Source organism: Bombus terrestris, chromosome 10 (genome assembly GCF_910591885.1).
Source record: "Bombus terrestris chromosome 10, iyBomTerr1.2, whole genome shotgun sequence".
Lineage (NCBI taxonomy): Eukaryota > Metazoa > Arthropoda > Insecta > Hymenoptera > Apidae > Bombus > Bombus terrestris.
In genome coordinates, this window is record NC_063278.1 from 725728 (window position 1) to 747979 (window position 22252).

Consider the following 22252-nt stretch of genomic DNA (forward strand, 5'->3'; position numbering starts at 1 on the left):
TGTTCGTGATCTTTCTTCTTTTCTTTTTTCTCTCTTTTTTTTTTCTTTTTTTTTCATAACTGCGACGTTCTGCATCGTAAAATGGTTTTATAAAATGGTTTCGCTCGCGACGACGGATTAAATACAAATTGTTTGATTACAGTAAATTAAATCTTTGATATTGCGAAAAGCGGAGAGTGGAAAGTGGACGAAAAAGAAAAATGGCATCGATCGAATCAATAAAAAGCAAAGCGACGTACGAATGAGACACAGAGTCGGTAAATACATGGTACCTTCGTTCGCAAAGAGCAAAAGAGGTCGTCAATACGAAAATCAATTAAATACGATACAATGTACGTATACGGATAATGAGTATCGGCGCTCTTACAGCATAGCAATTTTATCGTTTCGTGATTACAGGCGTAAATACGACAGGGTTTTGCTTTTCATAGAAAAGTTTTAATTTTAGTTAAATTTAATTTAGTTGAAAACGCTACATTTTACCAGCGGTACACAGTGGTGGTACACGGACTGCACAAACTAATTAATTTAGGTCTAACGCGATTAAACGAATATTATTCGTTTTTAACAACAGGGAATCCATCGGGTTATTCTCCGCCAACTGTTTCATATTTAAACTGTTTCAATTTTAAACTGTTTTTAGCCGCCAAGCGACGTAATTAGACACTTTCGATATAGCACTCTTATTATGGAACGATAAAACGTACGAAATATATTATATGCCGATAATTTTATCGAAACTTGGCTCGTTGAGCAAATGTAAATTATTCGGAGTAAGCCTGTTTATTCGGTACATGATTCGGTCGCGTGCGTATGTCAATTGAGTTAACCTGGAATGCGAAATCTGTGGGCGTTGGCCAGAACTCTCGACATCCTCGATATGCGTACGCGATCGATTTGAACCGAAGAATGTCTGTTGTATAACAGTACCCTTGTTTTCGGTCGCCTTTAACCGACTCACTTAGTCGTATTAATACAAATTCTGACCCATGTAATAGCTGCCAGCATGTGTCGGATGCGACTCGTGACTCGCATTCGTTAAACCGCGATTGCCTCTTCAAATGCAACGAAAGGCACGAAGCACGGGTTAAATTTGAAAAATCCGTGTCTTTTGCGCAACAATTTTTATCGACCAATAATACCGACCGAACCGAATAATCAACGAGTACGACAAAAACTGTAACAACCTTTGTAACGACAAAAAGAAAAAAGAAAAAAGAAAAACGTGGCAATTTTCCAAACTTTTGACTTTCACAACTTTGCAATTTTACAATTTTTCTATATTATCGGATGGAACGGAGTTTGTACGATTCGTTTGCAAAGCTTCGCTTATTTTACTATCGAATCGCTTAAATCAATAAAAGCCGAAGCAATGTGTAAATAAAGACAGTAAATACTTACTTACTACGCTATTCTTTTAATCTGTAAAAAAACTTTAGTCGGAAATGTTTACTTATTTTATTTCCAAACGATTCCTAATTTGTTATGTCACGCGAGAAAATTTATCAACACCGATAACTCGCAACTTCCGGTTTACTAAATTTCACTAATAATACGTTAGTTTAATTGGACAAAAGCACTCGATTCGGTTGAAATTTAAGTAGGTATTAGTTACGCGTTAGATTTTCATAGCTCTCTTTTGTGCTGTTCTCTTGTTATTACTAAAATGTTAATCGTAATGATTTTATGTTTTTTTTTTTTAAGAGAAAATAGCGCGTACAAGTGTTGCAATTTTCTATCGTTAAGAAACATAAAGATCGAACATATGGTAATCCCGATTTTAAATTTATCGTTTGTTAATATCGGTGTATTTATCGAGAGAACGTTAGAAATATCTGAAAATTAAAAGAAAAAGATACTTCTCTATAACGCTATATAACCGGGGAATTAGTCGTAAAAAAAGGAAAGTAGTCGTATTTGTCTAATACTTGTAACTTTCTACGTATGAAATTGAAATAAAAAGATCTATATTATAAATCTGTTTATCGTTCTCTATACTTTTATTTACCGTATTTCCCTATTTTTATCGATATTTATTTTATCCTTCGACAACGACGTTCTTATCTTTCCGCCATTTTTCAAGTACCAATGGAACGATCGCGGTACGAGGGAAATTAAAGTGTCTTTTGGTTTCCGATATCTTTGACATCGATCGCAGAAGGAACTTGGACCGTCGAGCTGCGCTCGATGATCTTCAAGGTCGGATCGGTCTGACAATTCACAGCACAATTCCATGGAATCTCGAGCACCGTAACCCGCATTCGATTGGCATTCCGTGAAAGGTTGCAACGGCGAATAACGTTCGTGGAATTCCTAATGTAACTCGCTTCTTCCTCGCTTTACTCCGATAAAACGAGCCGGAGGTGCTCGAATCGAGCTCATTGTCATTCACTGTAATTCGAAAAGGACCGGCGCTACGACGCTGTTCGTAGTAGACGCGGTGAAATGGAAAGAAAAAACAAGAAAGGAAGAAATAAATAGAGGAAAAGGAAGAGGCGGATAAGCGGCAACGACAAAGCGTTCTTCATTTTCCGGTAGCGTGTTGCGAGTCCACATTTCTGGTTACCTCGCCGTTATGACTTACCGCTGAGTTTCGTAACGCAGCCGGTTAACTTGTCTTTCCACATACGTGCAGAGCCTTGGAAAGGGCAGTTGGCCCGTCCGTCATAAAACGCGTCATTCGTTCCAGTCGTCCGTTAAGAGTCGTTTAAGAAATACCTCTTATTTTTTTTTGCTTTCGTCGTAGCTTCTGTACTCGAACTGTACCGTTCTCGATTACCAACCTCGATTACCATTTTTTCCCATTTAAATTCCATTTTCCCATTTAACCCTATCGCGACCCTTCGATCGTTATATTTCGATCTAGCTCCAACTTTACCGACTTTCGTAACGATTTCGAATGAATTCAAACGAAATTGGAACGAGAAATCGCTCGAGATATTTTCCGAAACGACCGAAAGAACGCTGCGGAGTTAATATTCATCGATATACGTCGTATGACGACAATCAGACTACGAACGTTTACGGAAACTCGTATTTTCCATACGATTCGAAATATAATTCGCAAAATGGATCTTGGATGGTTAATGTTTCGTCTATTAAACCCGATTGACGATCTAGGAGACTAATTTTTCTTCGGTTATCTTCTTCTTCTTTCTTTCGCTATTATTTAACTGGTAATCGCAACGACGAGTTGCAAGTAAGTCGCAGTCGATGTAAAATGCGCTTGAAGAGCTAAAAGAAATGTTCGTTTCTATTTTTCAGAGGGTAAATTGCGAAGCCCCGCTGGTGGACAGTAGCGCACTGCCTTTAGAACACAGATCGGTTTACGGGCCACCGGCGCAATATGGTCCTGCTGCGACTCACGGCGCCGAGGAAAATTGGCCGCTGGCGTCTCCGGACACACCGCAAATAAAACATTTGCAGGTGCAATGCGAGAAGACGCACATGCGAGTAAACATCGAGTTCGACAGGCCGTTTTACGGAATGATCTTCAGTAAGGGTTTCTACTCGGATCCGCATTGCGTTCACTTGAAGCCAGGCACAGGTCATTTGAGCGCGACCTTCGAGATCTTCTTGAATTCCTGCGGAATGAGTTCTTCCGCTAACCATAACGTGGCCGCTTATGGAGCTCCGACACCTTCCGGTAGTTACGTGGAGAACACTATAATCGTTCAATACGATCCGTACGTGCAGGAAGTGTGGGATCAAGCGAGGAAGCTGCGCTGCACTTGGTACGATTTCTATGAAAAGGCAGTAACCTTCAGACCCTTCCAAGTGGATATGTTACACGCCGTTACCGCCAACTTCCTCGGCGACAATCTGCAATGCTGGATGCAGATCCAGGTTGGCAAAGGACCATGGGCCAGCGAAGTCTCCGGCATAGTGAAGATAGGGCAAACCATGACCATGGTCTTGGCTATCAAAGACGATGAGAATAAGTTCGACATGTTGGTGAGGAATTGCGTTGCCCATGATGGCAAGAGAGCACCTATTCAGCTGGTAGATCAGTATGGTTGCGTTGTTAGGCCGAAGATCATGTCAAGGTAAACGATAATACCCTTTCGTTCTATCGTAAATTGTAATTTCTTCGTTCTTTATTCGCGATCAAGCGATTAAGCTTTCGTTACAATTTTATTGATAATTTTCCTGAATAAACGAAACAAGGTGTAACGATTCTTCGTTGCTTGCAGGTTCCAGAAGATAAAGAACTTTGGTCCGAGCGCCTCTGTCGTCAGCTTCGCTTACTTCCAGGCTTTCAAATTCCCCGATAGCATGAACGTTCATTTTCAATGCGTGATACAAGTTTGTCGTTACAATTGTCCGGAGCCAAAATGTGGACATCCTGGGCTCGAGTACGGTGCTCCTGCCACGGGTCTCACTCAGGAATACGGTGCACCGGTTCATCAGAACCTCGGTGCGGAATATGGAGCGCCTCCGGTACCCGAATACGGTGTACCACCGGCGTTTGCCGATCCTCGGCATCCTAGTGGACCGGCTGGAGCTTACAGGTAGATGATAACCGAATATAATTAACATAAGTTGAATTTAGTAGATTCACGATTTAAAGCGTCGTTAAGCTTTGCCAGTTATATGTTTGATTTTCATCGCCTTTAAAGCGCTGTTCGTTTTGTATCCGGAGGACGAATTAATATCGTTTCGTAGCAACGTATAATTAGCAACGTATAATTAGTAATTCAGCCGTATTTGATACGTTACACGTTATAAGCGATTTCTGTTGTTTTATACGAAAATGTTTAAAACGAATATTACTTTCGAAACAGTGAGCAGAACGCGGATGTAGTACCAGCACCGCAGGCACAAACCTCATCTTCCTCGCCGAGTTCGACGCCGGGAGATGCGACGGCCAGTAGCTCGCCGCAGAGCCCGCAAGATAACATTCACCTTCCTCCGCCCCCTCTTCCTGGTCATCCAGCCGGGGCCTATCAGACCGTGAAGAGAAAGGGAACCGCCGGTTCCGAGGAGCTCGAGGGTAACCTGGCCACCCTCGGAGGTCGACCGAGGTCGGTCGAAGGTTTTCCAGCCGAGCTTAGAGGTGCCAGAAGGCGAAGATCCGCCGACGAACATTTGCATGACGATGATTCCGTGAGTATTTCCTTTTGTATGGGCCAGTTTACCTTTTCTTCCGTATGAAAAAGTTAATCAACGTACAAAGTGCTCGTAATATGTAAAGATACGCGTATAAAATACAGTAGCCAAAGTTCAGTACGTGTTACAACATTTACATAAAATAAAATAAAAATTGATAAAATAAGTTTTCGGTTAGCTTCTGATTCTTCCAGGTTCTGGTTATTTTCCGAAAAATATCTATTTGTAGAAACACGCGGTCATCGCTATAGAATTATAATTAGAAGGGAAGGGAAGGGTGTTATGTACGAGTTACGGATTAGAAGGAATACTTGATCGTCTAGAAACATCTTTATTTCTACTTATTGTATTTCATTAGCGTTCTATCGTTTGTCGTTAGTTTGGCGTTAGTTAATAGGCTTTCACGATCAACGACAGACGATCTCGGTATATCGTTTGGTATATATAGCTATTGACTCTTATTACTCTTATTACTCTGCGAGTAATAATAACTATCGTACGATAATACAACTGAAAACGACGTAAGAAATATAAGATTTCTTTTCTAAAAATACGTCGATGTTCGTTGTTCCAATTTACAAGTATTTTTATTATTTATTTGATCGTTGTCCAAGAGTAAAAGGCTTACGATTCGGTTTCGATTTTCCAGACTATCTACCGCACTGTCACCTTAATCTCGAGCCACGTGTACAAGCGAGCAGCCCAGGAGATGACAGACGTGAACACCTCGAGGACGATTCAGGTGGTCGCGCCAGGCGACGTGAACTTCGCCTTAGGCACAACGAATTCCAGCAACGATACCACGGTTGTTATCCAAAACGCCAGCGCCTCGGCCGATCCCGAGACCATCTGCATGAGTCTGCCTGGTTTCGTCGGTGGTCTCGTGATGCTTCTTCTCGTAGTGGTAGTCGCATCCCTCGTTGCGGCGTTTCTCTTCGTCAGGGTGCGCGCCGTTGACCGGAAAAATATGGTGGCCGGAAGCGGCTTCGTCCACGCGGCCTACGCAGCGGATAACTGCAGCGTACCGAACCCAGAATTCGTCAAGGTGGCCAACTGAGATCGCGACGATGAAAGAAATTCGGTGAAGAACGAGAGAAAACGATTTCTCGAGGATGGCCGATCTCGAGTGCTGGAATATTATTTAATTTTTATGGCCGAGTCACCTCGAACATTCTCTCCGTTCTCCTCTGTCGTTCGTTCGATTTTCTCTTCCGGAATCCAGCTTCATTTCCACAGGCCTCTTTCCTTAGTCGAATCTTATCGTTGGTCGTTCGAACGTGTGCTTTTCTCTTCGATCGAGTTTGCTTGAACGAAGGAACGGACGGAATGTTCGGGTACCGTGTAAATAAGCGCACTAGAAACGCGACTCCGCAGCAGAGAGAACAAGAGAAAAGGAGGATGAATCAAAGAATCGCAAGAACGACACGCACGGAACGCGTTTCACCTGTCGCGGTCGTGCCTGTTAATCCTTTCATTGCCACGAAGCACCGCGTACCATCGGGTTGTTCAAATTTTTACGTTCACCTCGATACGTTCGCAACGTAACTGCTTGCAACGATCTTGTAACGTACCGCGTCAACTACCTTGCGCGAAAAGATCGATCGTACGAAGATAACTGTATCGATGTATTCACGATATGCGTTTACGCGACTAACGGCGAAACGCTGTCCGATGCGGGTCGTTCTAGGCCGGACTCCGTGGCACGTCATGATCGCGGCAAGACTAAGAAAAAGTAGCTTAATCACGCGTTAAGGCGGTAAGAATAAGTCGCGGCGTGCTACGAGGGGTTAGGTTCGTCGATGATCGCCGGAGCAGTCTCGGAGGGCATTGTAAATAAGTCGGAAGTAGTCAGACGGCCCTACGCGATGCCGACGCGCCGATTTCTTTTTCAATTCCGCGTCCTCGATCGCAAACTCTGTGTACACTCGATTATTTATACGTTTGTATAATTCGAACGATTCCTTCTTTCAACTTCGCTGTACCTCGTATCTCGCGAGCCACGGGTTCTGCGTGTTTGATGTTTCGCGCGACCGGAAGCCGATGTCTCTATCGGAACTCGTGACGATTCCTTCGCGTGTCTTCTTATTTATATCGTTTTTCTTTTTACGCTATCTCTAACTCTCTCTTCTTCTTTCGATCGATCTAACCCTAATTTATTTGTCGAAATTACCCGCGAACATACCTCTCTCCATCTTCCTCATTCTCTCATCCCTTTTTCCTCGCTCTTTTGTCCCCCTTGTTCGCTTAGTATTTAAGATTTTCGAGAAAAGAATATTCCCTGGATACGGGAATATGTTTCAAGTATGTGTCTTAAGCACACGCCCGCGCTTAAACAAACACACGTACGTACGAATATATATGTAACCTACGATGCAGACAGAATTGCACATGTACACGCATACGCGGAAGTATATATGTGCGTGAGTTACATCGTATACATTGTTACACTGGCGCGAGCAACGTATACACTGAGACAAGATTTGATTATTTCATAATTATTTTAATTACATATTCATTTTTATTTATATAAATATCCTGCGTTCCTCTTTTTCGTCCTTTCGGCATTGGCTGTCATTCCTTAACCTATCAAGGACCAACAACTGAAATAATACGTTGAACTAACTAACTAAATGCAGCGGTATCGACGGATGCAAATAACCTAACATATACCGTACATATCATTGTGTCACGGCACAACGAAAGTATTGGAATAACAGACACCTTTTGCAACTTCGATGCACAAATCAAAGACAAAGGTCTGCTACATATATTTCAATTTTCTTTAATTTCATAAAATTGTAAGATTTCGGTTTGAAAGGAGACGGAGGAGGATACGATCACGGAAAATATATTGCTTAACTTTCCTTTTATAATCGGACGACGTTAAAAAAGACGAAACTCGATAGTGCAAAATTGGTCCTTGATGGATTACTTATTTCTCAATCGTGGAAAATACGTGAAAATCATTCGAAAAGTGGTCGAGATACAATAGGAAAACAGCTTGCGTCGTTCTCAAGTTGTTTTTATTTCTCGATATTCTTCGTTTCTTTGATCGTTTTACTTTTTTTTTTTTTAGAAAACTCCGCTTAATCAAGATTCGGAAAGTATTCACGAGCAGCTTCTATTAACTGCTTTCTCTCGAATTTCTTTTCAGCAAGAAATTTTTTCAAACGTGGGAATAAACGCGAGTCAGAGACAGCTAATTCTGGCGAATAAAATAGATGTCGTAATAAATCGTATTTTAATTCGTTGATTTTTGCCATAGAAGAGCCGCGCCACGTTTCTATAGGATCGCGTCGGCTTAGTGGAAGTTTTTCGGTACATCCTTCGTGTTTTCTTGTACGTGGTGCACACTGACTCGTTGCGTTATAGTTGCTCGTACGACTTAATTTATTCATTTATGGAAAATTTCCAGATGCAAATATTTGCAGAGTGCATATTATATGCAAAAATATACAAATTATTCAAACGTATCATAATATTCGGTAGGTGAAACAAATATCTATCTAGTTTCTATTTCTTAATTGCGTTCACGAAAATATGAATTTGAATAAACAAGTACGGTCGACGTATAACGAATGAAAATCTTTAATAATAATTAATAATAATAATAATTCAGAGTTGCTGTAGGAAAGAGTTCGTAGAGGAAAATGAAAAATAATAATTAATAAACAATACGAAATTGAAAATATATTATTCAGCTTGATCACGGAAAAAGGAAAAAACGTACGATTTGGGTTGCTTTTATTAACGCGAAGTAAGCAGTAATTGGCAAATAATTATTATTTCTGATATATTTTAATAAAAAAGAAAGAGAAAAATGGAAGACCGCCTTTAAAATTATGTATTTTTCAACGAATTTTCAACCATCGGAGATTAACGCACGCGCAAGGGGAGAAATGAATGTACAAGAATTATCATGTAAAATTCAGATATAAAATGCATTTAAACCGCGTTGAAACTGCGTTTATATAAAATTCGGGTGAAAATTGCGTAATTATGTGAATTTATTAATTGGTAATTATAGCTGTTATGAAATCTCGTATATGCGTCGCAAAATTTACTCCTTATTAGATATGTAAATTGTTAAATTATTAAAAATACGGGGAGGATTTATCGATTTTCAATAAAAAGGATAATCTTAATAAATTCGTTATGCCAAAGAAAGAATAAATTTAAATTATCGTGGACGACATCTAGTTCCTGACATTTTCCAGACACGCAACAACGGTCTATACTTGGCCATCGTAAGTTCGCGATATCTTGCCGATCTTCTGACTTGCTGGATCTTTTCGGCTATGTCATCCATGATGCTGTCCAATTTCAAACGAGACGGTAACAGTTCCTCGAATTTGCATCTGTTACAAACAAAATGATAAGTACATCTTTTATTCGTTTGTATCGTAGAATCGATATAATCTGGATAAAATTATGAAGCAATTACTTACTTTAGCATACCATGTTTTAGGCTCGTGTCCACGTAATAAGATTCTACTTCCTCGTTTAAATTTAAAATCGTGCCCAACTGTATTCTACGATTGGTAAAATAAATTGTCAACGGGTGCCTCTTGCGAAATAATTGATTAATTATTATTAGTGAATTAAGAGGTTATAAATTGTAAGCTATAGATACTTTTTACAATTTGACAATTTTATGTTAAATGGAACACAACCAAGTGACTTGTGATTTATACAATTTTATCTCTTTTTACATCATACCCGTTAATGTTATGCTAATACTACCAATAACTTGTAATTTATGACTTATAAGATTTCGCTAAAACCATTAAATAGCTTTCGTTGCAATTCAATCTCGTTCCAAGTCGCATCGACCATACGATACGAAATAAATCGAAATAATCTGATATTCGTTTTAACGTTATATCGCAACGTCAAAACTGAGCAAAGTAGACAATTGGCTTTGTTTGTTTCCATATTACCTTATACTCTTCTTGTCAGCGAGGAATCGAAGTATAATATTTGTCCGATTGAAAATTTTTAAGCCGACATAGTCGTTCACGTTTAAGTGGATCGGTCTGAAGTGGTAGGTATCGTCGGGACGAATTTGTCTAAGATGCGGACACATTCGAATAAGCTTTACGGATCAAATATAGAATACACGAATAGAAATAAAAATATAAAAAGATACGTATCTCTGACGTACAGAGAAATAAGAGAGAAACTTTTACGTTATAACAATGTAATATCGCATTTCGGATTTGTAGCGATAATATTTCGTCTGGTGGTGATTAAGCGAGAAGGAAATGTGGCGTGAGTTCGTATGGGCAAATTGTTGCCGCATTAGACATTAATGTTTATTCATCTAGTTAATGTTTGCTGAAAGGAGAGAAGTTGGAAGCTCGCCGACGTCACAGATAGTTTTAATCGAAAGACACGGTTATGAATGTTTCGCGAACTGAAGCGAACCCGTTGTAATTAGCAAACCCTCGATGAAGCGCGATTATTCTATACCTTTTTTCCTCAACGTACCCGGACTCGACCTCTTCTTCCTCGTCGTCGTGCTCTGGAACAACAGGTTTCAGCTCCTCGACCTTCTTCTCCTTATTTCGCGGACTCGCAGGCGATGTCGATGCTTTGACGCTTGCGGAACTGAACGCATTTTCCATCGAACACAAATGCTAATGAAATCGTTTATAAACATCGTCGAATTTTCTCCAACGTTCCTACCTTTTTAATATTCTCTTCTCTGCTACATTTAAAAGCTTCTCTATGTGCATCGCTGATTTCTCCTGGACATACAGATATTGACTTATTTATCAGTTACTTAATTCTTCATAATCATCGTAGCAAAATATAATAGATTTAGATTAAAAGATGATACGTAATTGTGAAAAATTGGAATTTTTCGTCGATATTCGAACTATTAATATTCGAGTACTATGTTGCTACTTATTGTATTGTACGATAATATTATATAAGAGGGGATGATTTTTAAATATCGCGTTGCCTGTTCTATGAAAATATGAATATTTTACATTTATCGCAGCTTAAAGTTACGTAAACAGTTTCTTCTTAACAATGATGTTTATTCGTACAATAGATTTTTACGTAACAAATAAAGTTACGCAAAACGTGACAAGCGTGCGAATATCAATGTGGTGTATGAGTAAGCATTTACTTTCATCTTTAGGTGCTGTCGCTAGGAATTGACTAAAGCGTGGAAATGCTTGTGAACGGCATTTTGTACATCGTTTTTATAACGATAATCCATAATCAATCTCTTTCACTAATCGAATAAACGTAGGAAATGTAGGAATCGACACCCACCAGGTACACAATTTTGGTTATCGATTTCTTTTCGCAGATGTCCCACTTCCACGTCAGCGGTACTCCTGTCGGATTATCCCTCCAAATTCCTCCAATCTGGTTGTACGACAGCCTGCAGAAACAATTGGAAACTCGAACGGAAGGTGTCTAGAGCGACAGTAATTAAAAATTCCAGCGAAATTCTTTTCCAATACGGACCTGGTCGCACCGTCATCGTTGAAAACAGCACCGTTGCCTACGGTGTCGAATACGGCGACAATTTGCGAACCCCTCCTTACTCCCATGCAATCTTTGCCTCCTGGGCTGAATACAGTATACATATCGTCTTGAAATCGATTTCGATCATTTTTACGCTTGTTTCTCGCTATTTCGCCTTTATTACGTTACTAGGGTTGCTGAAAGTAGCCTACTTTTATAATCGCTAGATTACGTATTATTATTGTATTATTGTATATACGTATTATACGAAATTTGAAGGTGCAGAAATGGAGAAAATACATATAATAGTGTTCTAATTTTATTCTATCAACAAGTATTATTACAACCCTTTTTTATTTTACTTTATCTCGCCATTTCTTTGCCCTAGTTTTCCTTAATAGTGCCAAATAGCGTGATAACGAAATTAAGAATATAGAATAATTTCATTCAAAGAACATCGATGAAAATAAGTTTCGCTTTTCAGCAACCCTGGTACGATCGATCGTCCAGCTGGATTTTTTGAATTTTTTTCCATCTGTTTGATCCGTTTGAAATATTTTAAACATTTTACGAGTGATCATTTAAAATTAGCAGAATTTTAATGCCAGAATATTCTAGATATTAATTTCAAAAATATTATTACTTCCTTCAATTATGCTGGTGAAATTGATAGAGGATCTAATAATAAATACAGGCTGTACGTAATATTACTATATTAATATCCATTTACTCGGATCAATGTGAATTATTTATACTAATATAAACATATTTGTACGTTGTTGTTGTATAAACATATTTGATTTAAATTATACACGTATAATCTCTTTCGCGATATTCACAAATTTCATAATTGAATTTAATACGTTCTATTGACATGTATTTAAATCTAACCTTTAAATTATGAACATTCCAATATACGAATGATAATTTCATATCTCATTGTGCCAAGTAAATACATACTCGTTGTGTTAAATGTTTTACGTGTTAACTAATCTTTCAGTTACGATTTATGAAAGCCTATGAAAGTAAAATTACCTTAATAATAAAATTATCAAGGGTCAAAAAATATCAAACTGTTTTTATATCAGTAGGAATCGATAATTGCCCAAAATAAGATTATCATTTTTTGCAATATGTGCATATATCGGTAGATTCGTATTTTACGATTCTAGAAAATTAGATTTTCTGAAAATGTATTATATATAAAAGACGCAAGATAGTCTCTTGTAATCTGTAATCTGTAATCGTAGATCAATTAAAAAATTAGTCTACGGTATAAATAACGATCTGAAACGTACAACAGGTATTAAAGATAGTTTAGCGATTTCTGCGAAATATATACTATCTTATATAAATCTATATAAATTTTCATACTTGTGTCAAACTTTACCGATACGATCGTGACAGTCGAGTTTTGCGGCAGTGCTAATGAAATTGCAAAATATTTCGTATAACGTATAATACATTCGTAAAAGCTTTTCACAAGTGATTGAATACCTTTGTCGGCAACTGCCTGTAGTAACATGCAGTATTGAAAATAACTTTGCGAAATCAATTAATTAATTAATATTCGAAATTAAGGCCGAACGGTAATTACGCGTGACAACATATTATATTTCAAGATCATGGAAATCCATGAGATCTGTCATATGCTTTTTACGTAACTAGCAATAATTGCCTCGCCCTACTAATTTACAACTTTCAACGAGATTATCGATTCCAATCAAAACACGTTGATACTTTACTTCGATAATTACATTTTCGATTTTGCGGTCTCTGGAGTTTAATGGCCATCGCTCCATTCGGGTAAAACGCTTCTGCCGATCCATCGGTGTGAAAATCGACAAAAATACGAGCTTCGTCGCCGTAATACATTCTTCCATTGAGTTGGTGCTTTCTGAACCTGACAAACAAGAGAGGATGTATAATAAAAGCAAATGCGTAAACGTGCAAAGATAGAAAAAGCATTGTCCGATATAACGTAAATCAAAATGTTTTTTCCTCGTTATACGATATATCAAGATTTTCCTTGCGCCTATAATTCGCGATAGTCGAGTTTCCATATTCCGAAGCTCCTCTCATACTTGTTTTATTCCCTTTTCTGATTCTCTTTACTAACTTTTTAACTAAACAGATTATATTAGCAAGTTTAAACTAGAGATTGTGCTTTTTCAACCTAACGAACGAGAGAACATATAAAAGGATTAATGATTAATTATAATAAATTAGGGAAGTTGGTTTGTAGCAACAAGTTAGTACGCGGCACCGTCTTCAATGCCATCTTGTTAGCTTTGCGCTTCAAACTAATAGTTAACTCGTTAGCAACTAATTCCGAAGTTTGTTTACAGTTGATACGAATGCGATGCGAATCAACGAATTTTTACTTTGGTCTCGCGTTTTCTCTTCGTTCGATCGCTAATATCGAATAATATTTAAATAAACGCAATGAGAATTACTTTAAAGAAATTAAAGCCAGAACTTTCTGCCTTTCTATAACAAGGATACGATCATCGTACAGGTTATAGCGCGAGTCGCATCTTCTATTCCTTTTTTTAACGATACATGCTACGTTACTCTTCGTCCTCGCGAAATATTACTCGGTAATGGCTCGAAGCGTTGAGAAATCGTTGAGCGCTCATATGACTACCTACCAGGATAGCTCACAAGTATAGCGTTAGATCGTCGATTCGTCGATGCATAAAATTTAACGAGCTATTACACGTGATCGAATTCCACGGATGACGAGTTTGGTTAATCAAATTCAGAATTTCTGAATATATCAAGAATTTCCTATCCTCTATATTCGGTAATTTATTGATCGACGCTGCCAATAATAGTTGAAAATATAGTAAATAATCGAGATGAAAATTGATTAAAATAAAAAATTTGGTTTCCAGTTTGAAAAAATTACTTTGTCGCATGACAACCAGCAGCTTTATAAAATATCGTAAATCTGAAATTTCCTAACTATTTCTTCCGATATTTTTTATGCGGTACATACAATTATAGCCTTCTTAAAGATTATGGCGGATTAAAAAAAGATTAAAGAAGCGGATTATTCGGTGGATGCAAAATACATACCTTATGATATATATCTTGGAATGGTTATATTCTATAATACCTTTAATATATTTAAACAAGAAATGTCTTACAAATACATACATATGTATACACATTTACTTAAGCTACGAAAGAGAGTCGTAAATTCAACTTCGTTACAGCTTTTCCGAGAAATTATAATAAAAATCTGCTTATTAAAAGGGATGCTGAAAGTGCGTACTTTAGCTAAAGTTTTCCTTACGTTACGATTACGTTGATTACGTCGTATTGATTCGTTTACGTACCAGTCGAGACCAGGTTTCGAAGGCTGTGCTCGATACTGGATAATTTTCCTCATGGTTTTGGCAACCGGCAGCATTGTCCAACCGAGCTTCACGAAGTGCTGGTTTGATAATTGGTACTCGATCGGGCTTCGATCGTCTGTAACGTAGAAATTTCACGAGGATGCCGAACTCGCCACGCTGTATACACGCAAACCACATTATTTGGATGCGATACGATAATGATGACGAAACGCTCCCAGGCCCTAAATGTTCCCGATTAATGACGATTTGGTATCGGACTTTGGTCAATCTCCATCGAGTCAGGAATCTCGATAATAACGTCGAATTAGATACCATTGATGGTCGAATCGAGATCTCGTGATTTAAGTTGAAAGAAAGTAGCTTTTAAATCGTGTTTCTTTATCTTATTTATCGAACGAAGAAAGTTAAAGCTAGTAGTAAGAATGAAAGTCGATATGTTTAACCTTTGAAATCGGAAAATTATATTTTTGCATAATGTACGAAGAAATAAAGATCTTGGAAACTTTCAAGAGGTAATGGCTCTCACTGAGACGGATAAAAGACCTGATAAAGTAAACTAGCTCCGATACTGTGTAGACTGAATACGTAATTTACCGATTACGATGGATATGACTGGAAAATATTCAGCGCAGCAACTCAATTTTGTTATTTGATCTGGGTTTGATTCTAGACGTCGAGAAAACGAAGAAAATTCCTCTACAGAAATGTTTTTTGAGTTTAAAAAATGTTATTTTACCATAGAAACACGGTATTAGCTGGAATCATAGTGGTGGAAGTCAGCCAACTGCTATTTTATAGAAAATAAATTCCTGCGCTTATTATTATAAAAAATTCATTATTTTTACGCGAAGGAAACACTACGCAGCAAAGATCAAACTTAAATAATTTAATTAATTAAATTGATCGCTGAAACTAAAGAAATAATTCCCGGATGCGCCCTCCCTTCACACACGACTTGAAGATAAAACCTCAAATGACATATTTACACGTAAAATTTATCCATCATGTTGACGCGTAACATCGCAAGGGTTATCCGTAAGGACGGATATCACCCACATATTTTGAACATTTTGTACATAGGAATTATTCGATTTACGACACCGTATCGAAGAGTATCGATATATTCTCATGGCCAGGAAATTCACTCGTCTAGTTCGTCATGGAAAATATCCGAAGGCTGATCAAATCATCCGTGTACTCGATCAAATCACGATCGATAAAATGTATTATACACGAACTGGAGTGGAACTAGAGGCTTCCCGAAACTAAAACGTTATATCTCGAGTCTACTATCTCGTCCCGATTGACGGTCGGTGCCGTTCGGAATAATATCCATCTTATACTTACGAGCGTGGGTGTATTTTATATATCTGTCGTGCATACTTACATATTTTATATCCATAAATGTCGCGTACCTTTTGCACATTTAATGCGCCTAAATATTACAAATCAAACTATTACGTGTAACGATTGCAAATCAGATACGTAAACAATGAATTTTTTTTAAAAGAAACAAGAAACAATAATTCACCTTACCGATTTGGATATCGCTGAATATCGATCTTTTTTTGTGGTAACGAGATCCATACGTCTTGCTAGAATTATCCTCGGTTCTATCCGAACCAGACCGTCTATATTCCTTGTTACTCGATTTGCTTGTTTCTTTCTTATTCCGACTCTCTGAATCGAGCGTTGATTTATCTTCGACGCTGCTTGCACCACGCTTAACTTCACATGCAAAGAAAAATTTTATTGCATCGTTACGCCTGTTACTCTACACGTTGTACGCGAAACTCTTTTCAGACAGATAACAAGTTCCTGAGCAAAGAGTACACTTTGCGTCGAACTACGCTCTCCAAGTCTTAATTCTTTAGCTATTCTTTTTATATATAGCAATTTTTTTAATTTCCTGTACCAAGTATAAAAGCTTGGCGTTTAACGTTCGTAAAACTGTAGATTGTGAGAGATCATTGACGATTCGAAATTTCGATACTCCTTCTCATAATGTACGTATACAGCGGGTATACCTACCGTCCCTACGTTTCTTCGTTAAGATAGACTCAGTTTCGTTCCTTTCGTTGCTCGAGCGTCCATCCTGCGTTCCACCAGATTTCAAAACTTTGTCTTCTTCGTCGAAGGTATAAGATACCATTTTCTTTCCATTGTCAAACGCATCTGCCCTCTTCTTCTTTCGTCTATCAGCCTCTTTACGCTCGCTTGTATCCGTCATTTCGTCCAGCTCGATGTCCTCCTCCGTTCGTGGCTTTTTCCTGTTTCGTCGGCCGGTTGTTTTCTCTTCGATATCTGTGTCGGTCGTCTTCTCAACCATTTTCTTTCTTTCGTTCTCTACCAATGCATGCCCATGTAATTTATTCTTTCTTCTTTCTTTAGGTGATTTCTCCGTTATCACTGGTACACCTTTATCCCCTTCTCTCGATCGATGAACTCTAGTTCCTTCGGATTCCGTTTCCGAGAATTCCGTGTATTCCAATCGCTTCTGGCTCAAATACTTGGCGTCCCTTTTAATTTTCTTCATTTTTCCAGCAGCTGCTCGTTCCTCGTTCGTGTCACGTAAACCACGCGATCCACGGATCTTGTCGAGCTTACTTTTATACGGAACATCGTCACGTTCCTCCCGTCCATCTGGCGCGATAGGATACTCGCCGGTTCTGTCGATATCGCGGTTCCTCTTTATTTTTCCTCTCATCTTTCCCTCCAACGTGCCAGCTGCTGTCTTTGTTAAATCCCTGCCCTCGACTCTGTCAAATTTATCCCATTCCCTACTCGAATCGTCGTATCTTTCTATCTTTGTTTTCTTCGAGAACACTTCAGCTTCCGCGCGACGTGTCTCACTTATCTCACCGGCAGATCGATGTTTTATCGTTCGATCGGGACTTTCTAGTTTTTCCTTCACGCTCGTACGCTCGTCGAATCTCGCGCTACTGTCATCATAATCCGTGACATCTACAGCCCTAGATATTTCCACGGAAGCGTATGTTCTTGAAGATTTCGATTTTGGCCTCCGATCGATTGCTTCGTCTTTACCGGCGTCCTGTCAATCGGAGAAGTTTTATGGATCTATCTTTTATATTGTTAAGATTTTGGCCAACTATTGTTTTCGTGTAACTAACCGACGTAATCGACTGACGTAGAATCCATTCTATACGGATGTCGTGAAATGTTTTAGCTTCGTTGCAGCAAAATGTTCCCTGGTGAAATGAAATTCGAAAACGTTTTGGTAAAATCAGGACAATTCTGACTCGATACGTGTAAGAGGTAGATGCGCCGCGATAAGAATCGAACGATCTTCTATAGGTTCTATATAGACTGTGGATTTTTATGCAATTATGAGAAACTTAACGGTACGCAGAAATGCGCGTGATATGCAAAAATATATAAAATATCTAAAGTATAGTACTGTTCGTAATATTAACATGCCTTGGTTCTATTCTTATCTGTGATATTCGTATTTGTGAAAATATGAATTTCTATAAAAATCCACAGTCTCATATTTACCTCGCTTTCTGTAAAGAGTGCTAATATCTTTATGATATGTATCGACGGAGATGCGACGCGATGGAAGCAAAACACAGTACCTTATCGTAGATTGTAGTACAACTTACATATATAGAATACGAGTTTTATAACTATCTACGAAGACATAAACAAGTTCTCTCTACGTTAAAAATTTTAAAAATTTATGTCTTATTAATAAATATTCATATTTTATAAATAATTATAGATAACAACAACGCAATATTTGTCAAACTATTATTAAGGAAAATGAATGAATAGAATATACTTAAAATGTTATTTCGAAGAATAAAACGAAGAAATTGGAATACTCGATAAAGTGTCGAGTTGTAAAACGGATGACTCTTTTATTTATTTCAATGAGATAAAAGAAGCTTTGAGGCAAACTGAGACAACCTGTGTTATAAATAACTTATTAAGTTAGAGCAAATTGTAGGTTTAAAATAGGAAAATTTCATTAAAAAGTTCAAGATGTTTTAAACTTAACAAGGTTTAAAGGAGTTTACGAAAGTCTAGTAAAGATGACGAAACTTTTCTCTAAAGATTTCTCGACGAGGTTCTTTCACTGACTTCGATTAAATTTAAGAATTTTATGACAAGCAATATGTAACATTATCCAGTAAGTAACATTATCCAAAGTAAAAACTATACGTATATTTTTCCATTGTAAATCGTTAGCGTTATAATGATTTTTAAATATAATAATGGAACATATTCCGATTGAAAAATTCACGTGAAATGATGCTAAATAAATATTTTGTTGGTGTATCTTTCCTTATTTAGCGAATTTTCTCTATTCACTAATAAATCTATTTAATTCTATTTAGGTTTCATGGTTCGTTGAAATTATTCAAGTCCTTAAACGTTATACGTGTATCTAATGAAACGTGTAATTGATAAAAGACCCTAACAATAATTAAAAATTATATAGAATTTTATTTATTATTAGAAAAAGTTTCTATTAATTTTATCATCAATTCCGTTTTTGTCTTCGTTATTAGAGGCTAGCTGTGATTAACGATCTATATATGGTTATTAAATATTGAAATTATTACATACCCACTGTCGAGTGGTTTCATTAACCACACGATCGCAAAATCTACAGATCCTGAGACAGGGTCGCGATCCAGACCTCTTTTCGCTCCAGTCACGAATAAAGTTGTTCACAAGATTTAGTATCAGCTTGGTCTGCGTATTGCCGAACGGTTCTACAACGACGTCATAAAAATCTCGTAAAACTCGAGAACTCGCATAATTAATACCAACTTCATTAGTAAACCTCGTAATCCCGTTAACTGTTCGAAAGGTCTTCTCGCGAGTTCGCAATTACTTTTTCTCCGTTTACGGGAACTTATAATTTAATGTATCGTTAGTTTCACCTTTTTCGTTGCTTTCCGCTCGATTTATTCGATTTATTTGTAAAAATACGATTCTTAATAATACGCTATTGAATAAAAAATTACCTTCTAAATCCTGACCACGACAAATCAGCTTTCTCATTATTTCTTTTAAGAGGAGCGATAACGTTTGAAACTTTTCTGACATTGCGCAAGGTGCTAATCTTTCCAAAATACGTAAGACATCTTTTATTCGACGTGTAACGTTCTCGATGGCGCAGCACCTTTCTAAACACGTCACAATCGTATCCACCTATTTGCAATAAAATTAAAGAAAGTACACAGAAATGATATATGAATACAGAAAACAAATTCTTATTTTAAATAATTATTATAATTAAACGGCTGATATTTATGCATAATATGAAATAGTCTTCTATCTTATGTGGCTATGATAATTATAAGGAATAGAATGATTTCGGTTCGAGTTATTCGCAATTTTGTAATTAAAATATAATATATAATACAAGTACGTGTCCTGATATTTTATCACGATAGTCCAACGAATATCATTGTCCCATATCATAAACAAAAAAATGATACGAAATATTAACAGCCGTAGGAAATGATACGATAAAATTGATAGTCCTACATTTTTCAATCAACGATCACGACGAAAGAAATGTTTTATCGTTATACGATATACGTGTGTTTCTTCGGGCTTCGATCGTGTTTTTAATAGCAAGTATACTTGCGCTTTGCTCGGGCGTTTCGCGAAATGTTCGCTTCTTCAGAAACCCGAAGAGCTACAAACATGCTATCTAATAAATATCGCGATTCTTTAAAATCTAAATTTCAATTATTACTTTGCGAACAATTTCTTCTGGCAGAACTTCCATATCTTGATGGTGAACGCAAGGCAACATATTACGAAACAATCCAGATCTTTGAGATCCCTTTTTTACGTTTCCACAGACTATTGATGTCATTGCCGCGGCCACAATATCCAGGGCTCCGTGTAAAGGAACCGCGTCGTAATCCATGCCGCAACATTTCCCCTCGTGCATTCTGATTTTTTCAAATACAGTTATTCCTTGCGTTATTTACTGTATACGCGCGAGCTGTTTGGCATTATGCGAAATTATTGCTAATTAAGCGATCGTCGAACGAACTTGTACGAGTCCATAAAATTTTTTAATAAACGATGAGCTCTCGTGAAAATCTCCAGCGCAGGCGTTAAACACTCTGAGTCTTCGGTCAACCGAGTTTTCCGATAGTAGCAGAACTTTTTGCAAGACATTGTCACGATGAATTTCTAGATCTTCGCGAAGACTGTCCAATAAACTTCTATATTAACTTCTGCAATTATTAAATTGAATAATAATTTCGTTCTCCTTTATATTAGGTTATCCAATAAATTCATGCCACGGTACGATCATATTTTCCGGGATATGTTTTACGCGAATATGGAATGAATAATTTTATACGAACAAATTTAATCTAACAAAGGCATTTGGCAATAAAAGATAGATAGGTATAAAAAGCGAACAGCGTAAAAATGTTTATTTTTACAATAGAAATATTACAAACGAAGTTTAAATCATTCAATCTGACGAAAGTATCTTGCAATTATTTCAGTGTTTTTGAAAATTTAAAATAGTAATCAGACTCGTCAATGAACAAGCCGATTTGTCAATGAAACGTGAAAAGTATATATATTTGGTTACGGAAGATTAGATTGCGATAAATAAATTCTATGCAAGTAAATAATAACGCTTGGTAACCAATCATTTTGAAAGAACGCGAACGAACACATTACTCGACCCGATACGAACCTTCTACTTTCAACAAAGAAAGACATACCTAAGTATATAATCACTTAATAAACCAAATTAATTTCAGATGCAATGATCGCTACCAACGTATAAAGTCGCGTCCTTGGATAATTTCGATAATTTCGTAGCACGCGCCAAATCACTTTCGAGAATCAATCCATTTGTTTCTGCTGAAACTGACATCAATCGCCGCGGTAAATCATCAGTCCTCTTGACGCTTTTCATCGCACGGCTGTCGTGTAACAACTGACATTCGTCATATCGTACAGATATACGCGTAGTTGGTAGATACATCGATATTTTATACCGTTTCAAACCGATGTTCGCGACGCGTTGTCGTCGAGACCGTTTCTTTTATTTGCATGCGCGTAGTTCGCAATAAAAGATATACCAACGAGCTGCTGATAATACGAAGCCTTTATATTCGTTTCGAATGGAATAATAAATTTAGCGAGTACCGTTTTGTGAACGAGTAAACGGAAGTTGTTACATCGACGAAGCGATGATCTTGCAAATTTGGTAGCATTGCGGTAGCGCTATATTATATATTCGTACTTTATATTTACGTACTTTCGTATTCGATCGA

At 37.5% G+C, this 22252-nt stretch overlaps 2 protein-coding genes across 26 annotated transcripts in view; one reads left to right on the forward strand and one right to left on the reverse strand.

The window, feature by feature from the left end:
- LOC100650045 (cuticlin-4) overlaps nucleotides 1–7618 on the forward strand; it is a 60999-nt gene extending 53381 nt beyond the window's left edge. For all 25 annotated transcript variants that reach the window (XM_048409674.1, XM_048409673.1, XM_048409677.1 and 22 more), the window contains 4 exons: nucleotides 3265–4046; nucleotides 4194–4511; nucleotides 4785–5106; nucleotides 5759–7618. In XM_048409674.1, the coding sequence (XP_048265631.1) occupies nucleotides 3265–4046; nucleotides 4194–4511; nucleotides 4785–5106; nucleotides 5759–6166 (1830 nt within the window). In that variant the 3' untranslated portion in view covers nucleotides 6167–7618. The remainder of the gene's footprint in view (nucleotides 1–3264; nucleotides 4047–4193; nucleotides 4512–4784; nucleotides 5107–5758) is intronic.
- A 1256-nt stretch (nucleotides 7619–8874) lies between these two features.
- On the reverse strand, nucleotides 8875–21989 carry LOC105666167. Its single transcript, XM_012313029.3, has 16 exons — nucleotides 21695–21989; nucleotides 20698–21190; nucleotides 19958–20144; nucleotides 19554–19702; nucleotides 18092–18169; nucleotides 16992–18012; nucleotides 16497–16688; nucleotides 14940–15075; nucleotides 13353–13498; nucleotides 11596–11722; nucleotides 11398–11509; nucleotides 10798–10859; nucleotides 10582–10719; nucleotides 10050–10178; nucleotides 9558–9641; nucleotides 8875–9467 (listed from the first exon to the last, which is right to left on the reverse strand). Exons 2-16 carry the CDS (start codon nucleotides 20896–20898, stop codon nucleotides 9290–9292), a joined length of 2940 nt encoding a protein of 979 aa, XP_012168419.2. The 5' UTR covers nucleotides 20899–21190; nucleotides 21695–21989; the 3' UTR covers nucleotides 8875–9289.
- Between the last annotated feature and the right edge of the window lie 263 nt (nucleotides 21990–22252).